At 41.9% G+C, this 14001-nt stretch overlaps 1 protein-coding gene across 11 annotated transcripts in view; it reads right to left on the reverse strand.

Annotated features, from left to right (window-relative positions):
- Nucleotides 1-14001, reverse strand: part of MPDZ (multiple PDZ domain crumbs cell polarity complex component) — a 139353-nt gene that overhangs the window by 104618 nt on the left and 20734 nt on the right. For 10 of the 11 annotated variants that reach the window (XM_074994892.1, XM_074994899.1, XM_074994894.1 and 7 more), the window contains 5 exons: nucleotides 10994-11215; nucleotides 9408-9547; nucleotides 7215-7428; nucleotides 4054-4182; nucleotides 2390-2593 (listed from right to left, as the gene is read on the reverse strand). In XM_074994892.1, coding sequence (XP_074850993.1) covers nucleotides 2390-2593; nucleotides 4054-4182; nucleotides 7215-7428; nucleotides 9408-9547; nucleotides 10994-11215 — 909 coding nt within the window. The remainder of the gene's footprint in view (nucleotides 1-2389; nucleotides 2594-4053; nucleotides 4183-7214; nucleotides 7429-9407; nucleotides 9548-10993; nucleotides 11216-14001) is intronic. The other variant, XM_074994898.1, reaches the window with a different exon arrangement.

The raw sequence follows: 14001 nt of genomic DNA on the forward strand, positions 1-14001 counted from the left end.
CACTGCTTTATATCATCATCATCATGACTGCAATCTCTAACATCAGCATTGTGCACCACTCAACAACCAGAACAACATAAACTTACATGTTTTGATACATCAAATCATGAGAATCAGCCATTTGTTTTTTCCCTAGAATTACTCTTTTACACTTAAATACATGCAGGATGTTACTGACTCTTCCCCCTTTGATGTTTCCTGCAAATAAACATCTCTAAATTAAAAGGACAATTTTGATTTGCAAATCAGAGTCAGAAGAACTACCTTCTCCCTCCTCGCACCTTTTGGGTATGGTACAAATAGTTAAAAATCTCTTCTCAAACTTTCAAGATCACTGATGGGCATGATGAGAGAAGCCTGTGCACAATATAACAGGAGACATGAAGTTACATACCTGGTCTATTCCACGACTCAAGGGAACGGCTATGGATATAAAGCGAGTTATGGAGCAGAGTTTGGTTGTTTGAAAAACAGGTAAAAGGACTTTTCTCAAAGTGGTTTAACTTAAAGAAATATTTTAAATTCACTGAAATTAGTAGAAATAGTCCTAAAAATTCTAAGAAAAGCTGAAATGAGAAATTATGGTTTGTGAATAAGATCTATTTAACAATCTTCTCTAGTTTATTTGTGTCGGCTCATTGTGGGACTGATTCTGCCACACTTACTTTGAGCAGGTGCTCACTGCATTGAACTAGGATATGTCCCAAACACACAAAAAGATTGTAAGCTTCCTATTTTAAATTTACAGCACACTGTGACACTCCTACTATAGCGTGCTTCTTGAAAAAGTAGTAATTCTCATTGTAGGAGACATGAATAAGTGAACCTGATACATGAATTGAACTTAGATTAGTAACCTCTAATCATACTTTTGCCTCTATATTCCATTAGTTTCTTATGATAGCCTCTCCCTCAGCATGTTTTCAGAATTTTAAAGGAAGAAATTAAAAAGAGATGGCACTGACAGACTGAGGAGTCGGGAGAAGAGAACAGCAAAATGGAGGAAAGGGAGTGTTAGAATCTCAGAGGGGGGATAAGGGAGCAGCTGGCTGACTGGCATTTGGTTGGCTCATGAAGCTATGTCACACTGCTGCAGAAAGAAGCTGCAGCTGTATGCTGACTGACAGTGAGGAGCGCTCTGATGGATGGAAATGACAATAGGGGATGAAGAGGTATTCCTGGGGAGGAGGTAGAGAGACAGATAGAAGAAAGAACTGAATATACAGCTGCCCAACCCTGAAGAAGGGTTGCAAAGTTCAGGGAGGTGCTGCAACACATTGATCATTCAGCTGTCAAAAAACCACCACTAACGGAAACATGTAGGTTAATAGGATTATCAATCTGGATGCTTTAAAATTACTTCCAACACATACACACAGGTCTTCAAGCCTGCATCCTGGAAGGCTTGCATCCATACAGTTCCCACTCACTTTGAAGGGGCTCTTACATACTGGGCTTCTAGGAGCCCACTTCTCAGAGCTAAAAAATGACCATGGCTACTGGTCATAAGAATATAACAACAGCCATGTTTGGTCAAAACAAAGGGCCATCTATCCCAGTAGCCAGTCTCTGGATAGTGGCCAATGCCAGAGGTCTCAGAGGGAATGAAGAACAGGAAATCATCAAGTGATCCATCTCATGTCACCCATTCTCAGTTTCTGACAAACAGATGCTAGAGCCATCATTAGTACCCATCTTGGGTAATCACCATTGATGGAGCAATACTCTATGAATTTATCTAGCTCTTTTCTGAACCCTGTTAAAGGTCTGGTCTTTAAAACATCCTCTGGCAAGGAGTTCCACCTGCTGATTGTGCGTTGTGTGAAGAAATAATTTTGATTGGTTTAATCCTGTTACCTATTAATTTCATTTGGTGACTGCTAGTTCTTCTGTTATGGGAAGAAGAAAATAACTTTTCCTCATTCACTTTCTCCATACCATTTATGACTTTGTGTGTCTCTACCAGGTGTCATCCCTCAGTCTCTTTTCTAAGCTGAAAAGTCCTAGTCCTTTCAATCTCTCTTCACATGGCAGCCATTCCAAACCCCAAATTATTTTTGTTGCCCTTTTCCTGAATTTTTTCCAATGCCAAGTTATCTTTTTCGAGAGGAGGCAAACACATTTGTATATCGTATTCAGCATGTGGGCCCTACCGTGGATTTATACAGAGGCAGTATAAGGCTGCTGCTCCACATCAAGTGGATGTTTTCAAAGAACTACCCACAAGGACTCCAAGATCTCTCGAGAGGTAATAGCTAATTTAGTCCCCATCATTTTGTAGGTATGTTTTGGATTTTTTAAAAACACTGGCCCAAGGTACAAATATAATATTATCCAACCAATAACAGAGTGACAGTTGCCACGTTATATGATATTGGTTTTCACATACCTGTTTTTCTGGTAAGGAAGTTGGTATAGGAGTAGATGGCGGGACTGCTGGTAGAGGTGGTTCCTCAATGGGGCCCCTTGCAATGACCAGCTTCACTCGATTTCCACACTGTCTCAGAACTTGCGCTACTTGTTCGCTGCTCATTCCAGCCAGGTCTGTATCACCAATTTTCAGGATGTGGTCTCCACTGCATAATCTTCCATGCTGGAGGAGGAAGTAACCAGCCAACTATCCACAGTCATAATAAAAACCACGGGCAGACATTTCCATCTCCTACTCAAATGGTCATTTTCATCAATTCAAAAGTGCAAGCTCTGTAACTAGTCATTAAATGTCAGGCCACACCTTAATGATGGGGCAGAGGAAAAAGAATATGCCCATGTGTGATACAAGTGCAGCTGTATGTGTGCAAGAAAATATATTTAGAAATGGAGATCAGCTTCTGCACACAGAACTCTGACTCTGTATAATTAAGTAAAATGTTCATATATTGAGCAATTTTATACAAAGATGGGAATCATGTCTACACAATACTCTTGTGCACCCGCAGTCCTGATTTGCACCTTTCACTTCTGGAATTGCATGCGCTGTGGTGCGTGCGCACACAAATATGCATTTGTGCATGTGTGCACAGATATTAGGCCTCTTATTTAAGAACTAAACCTTAAGGATTAACCATGCTGTTAAAATAAATCATATTTCTCTTTTACTGTGATATCCCAGTTCTTTATACTGATTTAAAAAAAAACAAACATTTATTTATTTATTGTTTCTTATATTTTAAACTGTAAAAATGTTTTTAAAAAAATTTAGTACCTATAGAAAGCAGACTGACTGGGGGAGTGAACGTATCTGTTTGTCTGCAGAATGCATGCAGCATGGACGTCAGGAGCATGAGCTACCCACAGACTGAGAAGTGTTTGGTATGTCTGTACTACGACTGCAAAAATAACAGCAGCAAGTGGATAAGTACCAAAGCTAGCTACAATCTAGCTGGCATTAAAGCCAAGAGCAATGAAGGCACAGCAGCATGGGCTAGCCAAGGATGAAGTCCATGTTGCTGTGGTTTCGTTGCCACTGGTAACTGAGCTAGCTAGATTAAAGCTAACTTCATATGTCTATGCATGCCGCAATCACACCTCCAATGGCAGAGAAGACATTCTCTTATTGCTTTAGGCCACAGGAACAATATCTCTGAGCTCATTCAAAACTTGGATTCTCTGCCCCAACACTGACAAAGGTGCTCTAGCTGGTGTTTTTGTGTTATAGGCACCTCCACGCTGGGAAATGCGGCAAGATCACCAAACTCAAGCCAAACAGGTCACTGTAACAGTCACAACCTTTGGTCCTTTCCAGCTAGGACTGGATCAGATGTACCAGTGAAGGACTACTGGGATATTTATTTCAGAGTTAGAAATGATATACTTGGCACACAGTAGGTTTGGTGCAAAGTAAAAAAATTTAGGAGATTGACCCAAGACCAGATTCCACTGATCCCACATATATATATGATCAAGGATAATTTACCCATATATAGTATTGGCATACTCTTTGTTTCAGCCTACAAGGAAGAAAACCACTGTCATTTGACATTTTATGGCAATTTTACATAATCAATTTACCCCCCACTAAATAGTAAAGAAAAAAAGTAAAGGGGAATTTACCTGATCAGCTACTCCTCCTGGGAGGATGGTTTTAACTATCACTCCAGTTGACTTTCCTCCTACTATCCCAAATCCCAAACCTGAACCGTCGTTCACCAACTCAATGGTCTCCACATGCTGCCAGTGGACCTGCAAAGAGAAACTTGTAAAAAAGCTTGCAAATGGCTAAAGTAAAAACATACCAATTAAGTCTTGTCACAGGACACTTATGCACAATTTCTATAGCACATTTTTGAAAAGAAGAGGACGACAGACTAAGGGCATCTCAGTCAGTCACAGTTAGCCCACTTGAAAGCAAGGTGAACATTTATGAAGAATTTCTCCTCTACGCAACTCATCTATGAATCCATTCACAGATCAAATTATTAGAAATACTGGGCAGAGACAAGTGCTGTCAATTACCAGCACTATCAAAGGAATAAAATGTGCTTAATACCTGATGGGAAGCATTTAGCATTTCACTGGAATGGGACTCAAAGTCTCCTCTAGAGTCATTCCCACCACAAGCCCCATGCATGCACTGAAAAAGGCTATGGCCCCAATTCTCAGCTACCTCTGAAAGGGAGGCTGCAAGACAGCCATTTCTACTCCATCCCCAGCAGAGACAAGCACAGTCTTGCAACTGCTGGAAATGACACACACTGGCTATGACCCAATGGAAATAGCTGAAGCACATTTCACTGCAGCCAACCCCTCCTCCCCACCTCAACATGCCCCACAGGAAAATCCAACAAGTTTGCTACTCCATTTACACCAGGAGTAGCAGCACAGATTAGTAAACTGGTGCCTATGCAAAGAAATTAGGATATGAACAGTAGTACTTAAATGGTGTAAATCATTACAATTACATTACACAGCATCAGACAGTGTCAGCCCATGGAAAGGATGAAAACCTCCTTCACTGTAGCTCCAAATAATCAGTTATCATTAATTTCACATTCCACTTCAGGTCGCTAGCTTTGTGCGCACACAGAATTGCCCCTTAAGGGGCAAACAGGGGTTCCCAGACTGCACTGGGGTAATCTGATGTCAATACAATGAAAATGGAATTTATAGGCTCATGGTTTTCTTTTTTGGCTTGACCTTGTGATGGAAGGGACCTGATCTGTAATGATTCATGGATACTCAATGCTGTATGTTGACATGCTTATTGGGGTGTTTACTAGATGACTACAAAGGCTTAGGTTAACAGAGGTCTATAAGGACAAGCAGGTTCAAGATAAGTCACTTCTCCACAAATGTATGAAGGTCCGCACACAGGGGAGATCAACGGGCCTGTGGCAAGCTGCAAACTTCCCACAGGTCCACTGACCTTTCACGAGAGAGCTGAATTTGGGGAAAATAGATTAACAGACAAATACCTGTGGCGAGCATTTGGAAGTGTTCTTGGGGTACAATGAGAGGATAAGGGTAAGGCAGACATGCATGTAGATTATTTTGACAATAGGAACAAAGCATTTAGAGAGTTTTTGAAAAAAGAAAACAAGCAATACTTGGTTTTAAGAAGGCTCTCTGGTCAAAACATACATCGCTGGACACAGGCTGTTGAAAGGATGAGGTCAAATTCAGTTGGAACTGCAGAGCTGCTATCATAAGAGTACTGTAGCCTAGGACCAGTCTAAAACTGGGAGAATTGTGGATTTCCTCCTGGTATAGACCAAACACCTGAGACAGTGCACTCAAAGTGCCAGAAGAGAAGAGGTGCAGCTGGAGCCCTGTAATCGTGACAGATGTCTCACCCCAATATGAGTCATTTGGGCTGCATCTCGCTTCCCACATCGTGACCTTCTCCACATACCATTTAACCTTCTCAGACACAAGAAAGGGAGGGTGGGTCTACACAGCACAGTAACTGGTTTGTCTACACTTGCCCCCTTCTTCAAAGGAGGCATGGTAATCAGGCTACTGGGAGATTACTAATGAGGTGCTGTGATGAATATGTAGCATTTCATTAGGCTAATTTTCCCTGTGGCAACTTCAAAGTGCCAGCATGCTGTGTAGCCGCAGCAATTTGAAGTGCCCATGCTACTCTGAAGTGCCTTTACTCCCCAGAATTTTGGCACTTCAAAGTTGCTGTGGGGATAATTAGCCAAATGAAGTGCTGCATATTCTTTGCAGCACTTCATTAGTATTCTCCCAGCACCCTGATTACCATGCCCCCTTCTTTGAAGGGGGCAAGCGCAGACATAGCCATTTTGAAATAATTTTACTTCAAAATAAACTTTGCTAGCATCTACATGACGCAACTGATATTTCAAAACCTATCTGAAATAGCAGAAAGATTATTCCAAAATTGGTAAACCTCATTTCATGAGGAATAGTGCCTATTTAGAAGTAAGCCATAGTGTATCCAATGGCTCTATTTCTAAATAGACTATGGTACTAGACAATGTATTTCAAAACACCTAAGAGTTATTCTGGACAGAGAGAGAGAGAGAGAGAGAGAGAGAGAGAGAGAGACAGAGTGTGGGGGGGCAGCTATTTCGGAATAGTCATTTGTATCCCAAAATAGAAACCCTGTGGCCAAACACCATGCTCAAAACAGAGGGGCTCTTTTGAGTGCAGTATTTCATTCCAACTACCGCTCATCATAGGAGAGGGGGTGGGAAGTTTGAAATAAGCATTATTTCGAATGGCGCACTGTGCCAACACACAGTTAAAAGCAAGATACCGCAAAATAATTTACACAATTTGCACATTGCAAGTTCTGTAAGTCATCTCGAAATAGGGCTACAGTGTAGCCCCAGCCTGAGAGAAGAAGCAAGTAAAATTACCTTGTCTGACTGTAAATCCCAGAAATTTCTGCACCCTAACATGAGAGAAGGCGAGCACAGGAAGACATTCCCTTCACTTCCAAAAAAAGCTTTAAAAGTTGGGATGGAAATGGATAAAGCTGAAGTGCTATTTGCCTCTTTGAAGACAGCGAAGTTGACAAATGAGAAGAAAGGGCATGACTCAGCCTCAAATCCCCATAGACAATCTTGAAACTTTCCCTGTATTTACAGGGGGAAAGATACAGCCCAAATGTGTTATTTTGAGAGAAAGAGGCTAGGAGCCGAGGGAAAAAAAATATACATGGGTTGCATGGTTGGGTCTGGTAAACCTACACACACTCAAAACTGAAAACATATGCACTTCCTTCTCATATGGAGAGTACTCACCGGGTTGGAATGGGCAGAGACTGTGCTAGCAGCAGATGGAGATCGAGAAACTACAGGGCTGATCAGCTGAGGCAAGGAACCCCTGGCCACAACAAGCTGGACATTATCTTTTGCCTTCTGTAGGATGCTGATAGCCTCTTGATGAGTAATTGTCTGATCGAGGGCCTGTCCATTAATAGCAAGGATTTGATCTGCTTCCTTCAGCCTTCCATCTCTGTCAGATGTATAAACAAAACAAAAAAGCACATTACCACAGGCATAGTATTTTGACAATTTTCCAGTATCTTTATCCTGTTTTCCTATTTTCCCCCACTTCTTAATCTTTCCCTGCAATTTCGCTAAAAGGAACCATTGTGGCACTCTGGTGATCAGCTCCCTTTGAAGCTAATCCCACTGCCGCTCTCTCATGGCTGCTACCTCCTAGCTAGCTCCCTTCTCCCTGAACCCCCATCCGAGACTAAGCATATTAGATCTGAGTTGCTCCCAACCATAGCCTGGGAACTTATGTTTATTCTTGGTCTGTTAAGCAAGCTCAAAGTCAAGTGCTCTACTTTATTCAGTGTGCAAGTTCTGAATATTCATCAAACCATGTAGTGGAACATACTTCCATCAGCTCCTAGGAAAAAAATTTTTTTTTCCTCTCGGAGAGAGGGAAAGAATGTCCGATAAAACAGATCCCTTTTAAATGAAACACCTATGCAAATTATAAAATAACTGCTCGTTTGGCAGCAAAGGAAGTACTGATGAACAGTCACATATTGATCCTTTTCCCAGACCTACTTCAGAAGAGTGTGTATGAAACCTACAGATGAGTTACTCTTAACATTTCTTGCTTCCGAAAGATTCAAACAAGCAAAGGCTCTTTTTCACAAGCTACACGACAAAGCTTTGTGAAACATGCATCAAGCTGAAAACTGGTTTCTCCACATCACATATGTCTTCATATGACTGAGGGGACCATGTACTTAAAAGAGACAAAGAAAAGACCTGTAGCCCCAATCTAGACTATTTTACTTGGAATCCGAAGTTTCTCAGTTGACCTGTAATCTTCCACAGTATTTACTGCTTCAGAGACACTCTGATTTACGTCACAGTACCTGAACAGTTCTGCACACCACTAAACTGACCTCAGAACTGGCATAGTATTTGTTTTCATTTCACAAATCAATAAAGAGTTGATTCAGTAATCAATGTATCCGTGTGACAAGGGCAGCACAGACCATTTGCATGGAAAAGTGATCTGAAGGCAGGCTTTAGAACAGTCCAGAAAATACTGCTGTAATGAAATGTAAACCATATGCTGCTGAATTTATCTGTAGAGCTCATACACTGCATTCACCTGAATGGCTGCATTCAGACCAAAGGTAATTAAAATACAAATCTGTTGCACCAAGATATGAGCAGGGAGATCCCATGCAAGGAAAACATGCAACCATTGCATGTAACAGAGAGGATATCCACAGGGACCTCCCATGGCTGGCAGCAGCTAGGAAACCCTGGCCAGGCCAGCAGAGGGGCTGGCCCCAACCAGAACTGGGAAGCCACAGCCAGGCTGGCCACAGACAGGCCAGTCACCAGGAGCCCTTGCAGACCAGGAGCAGAGCCCAGTGGCCATGGCTAGTAGCTGGGAGTGGAAGCTGGTGGCCACCAAGGAAGCATTCACCTTCCATCATCCCGCAAACTCCCTGGTTTGGGAAGGCTCAGATCCCAGAAGTACCAAGATCCAACCTATACCTTTCTCTGCACACAGAAACATTAACTCCAGTGGGGACAATACTACTGCTGCTACTACCACCACTATTATTTAAAATAGGTGCGTCAGATTCCTGGTTAAAAACAGTTGGCTCAAATACACATTTTTGAGACTACTTTTTTCAAAACTGAGAAAGCTATTCTATCTTCAAAGTTATGCAATACTCCCAGTAACATAAGCAGGAGGCTACTGAGATCAGAACCAGCTGCTTCATCTGGCAGAATAGATGAAAAACTTTAAAAATCCTAGATTAGTATCTATACATGATACTAGGAATGTGTTTATGATTGGAGCTGTATTAATGTAAAACTTGAAGCTCAATTTAAAAGCAGATTTTAAATATTTTCAACTTCAGAGTAAAAGAGAATGTGTTGTGAATAACAACAAAGAATGACGACCCCAATGATATTGGTGCCATTATTAAGTACCAATGGTCTCACCTATGTGCCACACTTCCTTCTTGGATCTCCTGCACAAATATTCCCAGTTCCCCTCTGTTTTCACTTTTCAGTCCCACAACACTAAAGCCTAGCCCACCACTTGGAGGTTTAACCAGTTCTAAGGTCTCCACCAGGCGACCCTGTTCAAGCAACACAAATAAAAAAAGGTACAAATGTTAAATATACTCAAAGACAGCATTAATGAACTATTTAAAACAAACTCTTACAACTAGACAAGACAAAACAAAAACAGTCATGTAGCACTTTAAAGACTAAAAAAATAATTTATTAGGTGATAAGCTTTCATGGGGCAGACCCACTTCTTCAGATCTGTGGTAGACTTCACGAATGACAATAAATGAATAATCTACCTAGTGTAAATAGCGTACAGCAAAACCATGGAATATTGCATCCAGTGCCGGTATCTCTGGCAGTTGCCAAAGATTTCTGAAGAGCAACAACATTGTTATAACACAGAGGAAAAGGCTGAAAATAACTACATACATATAGCTTGATTGAGTGACGACTAAAGGAAACGTTACATGTCTATAAAAACTTGAAGGATGGAGAGCAACTATGGTGCATAACTAGAAATAAAGGAATAAAATTCAGAAACAAAACATTTAGGCTACCAAGAGAAACCCCCCAGAGTTTCCTAAATGTAAACTGGAAATGCAGTAAAAGGAATTCTTGGCCAATATTAACCTATTCTTTACATAACTTGACTGAATCAATAAAGCTGTAAATCAAGGGAGACTTTAGCCCACTATAATGCCAGAGAGGTGGACTAGATGGCCCTTTCAGATACAATCTCTGATTCTATCACATACTTTATGAATCCCACAATACAACACCCTTTCAATGGGTAATGTTAAGTGTTACACACCACCCCATAATAGCAAAATTCTACTGTGAGGTGCGTATAACTGACAGACTCTACTATCAAAACAAAAAGAGTCAAGTAACACTTTAAAGACTAGCAAAATAGTTTATTAGGTGAGCTTTCGTGGGACAGACCCACTTCTTCAGACCATAGCCAGGCACAGACTGCCTATGGTCTGAAGAAGTGGGTCTGTCCCACGAAAGCTCACCTAATAAACTATTTTGCTAGTCTTTAAAGTGCTACTTGACTGCTTTTTGTTTTGATAGTGTACAGACTAGCACGGCTTCCTCTCAATTAAGACTCTACGAGGCCCCTCTCCTTTATGTATGGAATGGACATTCTTCACATATAAGAAGAAAAGAATATCGGGGTGAAGATATGTTGAGAAGAATATTGCTCCATTAAGGGAAGTGCAGTTAACCATTGGATAAATTCTAATAGCACAGTATTGTATCAATGCTATTTTATTGAGAGTATGTTCCATGTTTATCCTAAAACGCCAAATATTTCTCAAAAACAGTTTAAATGGGGAAGGGGGGGTCGTTTGCTTTTGAACATTGTAATTGTCTTTTCTTTACGCAGAAAGATAAGAACAAAAATATTCTGAAATCTTTCAACAATTGTGACGATCCTCTATTTGTAGTCATTGCATGTCATAAAATGGGTCAATGGAAAATTTAACTATTATCAATCTCCATCTTACCTGTGACATACTTCTGATAAGTTGCTCCAACTCGTCATTGCAGGATTTCCCATTAATCTGAGGAGTGACAGATCTCATAGATGCTTCTAGCACTTTAGCAGGGCTGCCATTCTGCTGAGCCAACAAATAGGATTCGTTATGTGGCAAGGAACCCACACCACCACCATGATGGGGAAGTTGTGGAAACTCGTTGGCCGAATGTATGGACGGTGCAACATTTACCTGAAGATGATCCAAATTACAGAAGTTTAGTCTTAGATGTAGCAGAATTATCATTATGAATAAACCACATCACAATTAATAGATCTTCTTGCCACAACAAAAAGAATACAAAAACTATCTTAGCTTTTTATAGGAAACACTTTTTTCTTAGTGCTCATAATAATTGCTATCAAGTGGTATACCACGTGCATATAGGATTAAAACAACATGGAAATCATTTGCAGCCATCATCTGTGCCCTATATAAAATTTCATTTGTTCCTTTTAGTGCAGCCAGCCAGAATTGTTCTAGCACAGTAATTCAGGACCAATTTGAGCAGAGCACTAGTCACCATACCAGAGAGTCTTTTAAAAGCAATTTAACCCTCTTACAAAACAATCTGGGTTTATCTTGGGGAAGAGAGAAATCTCACCAATGATGATGGAATTAGAGGTGTCACAGAGTTCATGGGCCCAGTCTTTTGTGTAACCATATGGTAAGACTGTCACACTCTATTAACCTCTCAGTCATATCAAGGGTTTAATTTAAAACTAATAGATGACGTGTCTAAATCCTCTAGCTTACTTTGAACATCTTTCAAATGTAGTTTACTATCTGCAATGACAAAAAGGACTGCACATAGTGCTGCCCCTGGAGCAGACCAGAGAACAAATTAACTCGGAGAACCACAATCCTTCCCCTGCTTGCCCTTGACCAGTAGCGGTTTATTTTTGTTTATGCACAAGCAGAGCTGTGCTGATGTGCACAGTGACCCTTCAAGAGCTGGAAAAGCACGGAAAGTCTGAAAATAATGCTGATGAACAGATTAAACTTTGGACTAGCTGGACAGAACTTAACAGAGATGCTTTACATGGAAGATCACCCTCCAGGCAAGGAAGGATCATATTCTGCCTTTGCGACATACAGAGTGTCAGACATGCAAACTACTATGCTCTTCGACAAATATCCCTGACCAGCAAATGCCCTTTTTCATAGACCCACTGGCCTCACCCAGGCTCTCCTGAAACGCTTCTTAGGAACAGCTGCCACTGGAAAGTGCTCTCAATCTCACATGGAGCATGGATTGCCACACAGTGACAGCAATGACATATCTGCAGATAGGGGAGCAAGAGGTACCACCATCCCTGTTGGAGTGAACCACAGTGACTCCCTGGGTTTGACCTTTTTAGGAACAGCAGCACTTCTATACAATCATGGTATTGTTTCTCCTCAGTTATGGAATAAATCACTCATTTTGTGGTAAGGGCAAGGAGCCCAAGGACGGAAAAAATCTCCCTCATTGTCTTCAAAAATGAAATGCACAGAGGGAGAAAAAGTTCGTCTTATTTACGAATTTAGGGCAGGAATACTGAAATGCTTCCTGCATATGCTATAGGAGAAATACTGGAATCATAGACCTTCTTAAATCTACACTAACAAAGACTTCTTTAAAAGAAATCTTTCAGTAAAACACAGACTACAGCATAGATATGATACCTTATTGAATACTAACTCTTCTAATGTAATTCATATAGTAACAAAGAGATAGCTGTGCTAGTCTATATACTACTGTACTGCTTTTTTGTTTTAATGTAATTTACGTGGCACTCCACTTTAAATTATCTGTATTTTTAAAGCTAATTAAAGAAACTGAGTTGAATGTGCAACGGGGATTAGTTTAATGTGAAAAGACTAATGTCAGACAAAGGGGCTTCTAATTCCTGATCACAAATTTTGAGGTGGGAGGGTGGGGGAGGAGGTAGCTATGTTAATTGCTTAACCAGTACGCCTCACCCTAGATGTTTGAGGCTTACAGGCTACCGTTAACCAGTAGAGACTGGAGCAGCCTTCTGTGTGCCACAGGCAGGGGGTTACTCCAGCCCCACAGGGCCATGGTGAGCAGGGGGCACTCCAGGCAGGCCACAGTAGCCCCATCCAAAGCAGTCCGGGAGTTGGGTGGATGGTGAAGGGCAGCTGTGGAGGTCGCTCTAGCCCCCTACTTGATGGCAGGTGCTGCTCCAGCCGGGGACTGGGGCTGCTTTGGCCCCACTGGAGTGCCCCTTCCTGCAACAATCCTGAGCCAGACTGTTGCAGACAGGGGCTGGTCTGTCGTCACTCCGGCCTCAACATCGCCCACGCCGCCTCACAACCTACCTGCTACGTCACTACTGGACTGGACTCACACACCGGACTGGACATCAACTCGCCTACTTGCGACCATTACTGGATAAGACATGTAAAACTTACCTAGCCACTCACACACTTCCCATTACGTATCCACCTGGGCACCGGGACCCTCTGTGAGGGAGCGGGGGGTTGCTCCTCTGTTGTTCACCCTCCCTGATGGGGGAGGGGAAGTACCTGGGGGGCCTGACCCCTGAGGCCAGGCCTAAAAGCCCAGGCTGGGTTTCTCACTTTGTATAAACCAAAGCACATTTAATTAATAATTAGTGTTTATTAGTTAAGTATAGTAGATTTTAGTTGTTATAAAATAGTTTTAGTGCTAAGGTGAAGGTTTAGCATCCCTAATCCCTTTTACCTACCCCTTTCTATTAAAATAAATTGCAGGAGAAGGCACTGCCTCCCTGCCTCCCCTAGTTGTCCATCCTCCCTTAGTGACCTGAGGAAGAGCATAAGCCTCCCAGGTACACTCAGTTGAACCCACAAGGGAGTACCGGGGGGGCCCCCCAGCAGAGGGCAGCCCCGACCAGCTCTTGGGTATCAACTCCTTGAGTCGGGCTAGCAACCCGACCCCGCACGGAGGTGGGGCTTAGCAACCCCACCTCCAGCCTTGGAAGGAGACAGCA

This window comes from Carettochelys insculpta, chromosome 5 (genome assembly GCF_033958435.1).
Source record: "Carettochelys insculpta isolate YL-2023 chromosome 5, ASM3395843v1, whole genome shotgun sequence".
NCBI classification, from domain to species: domain Eukaryota; kingdom Metazoa; phylum Chordata; order Testudines; family Carettochelyidae; genus Carettochelys; species Carettochelys insculpta.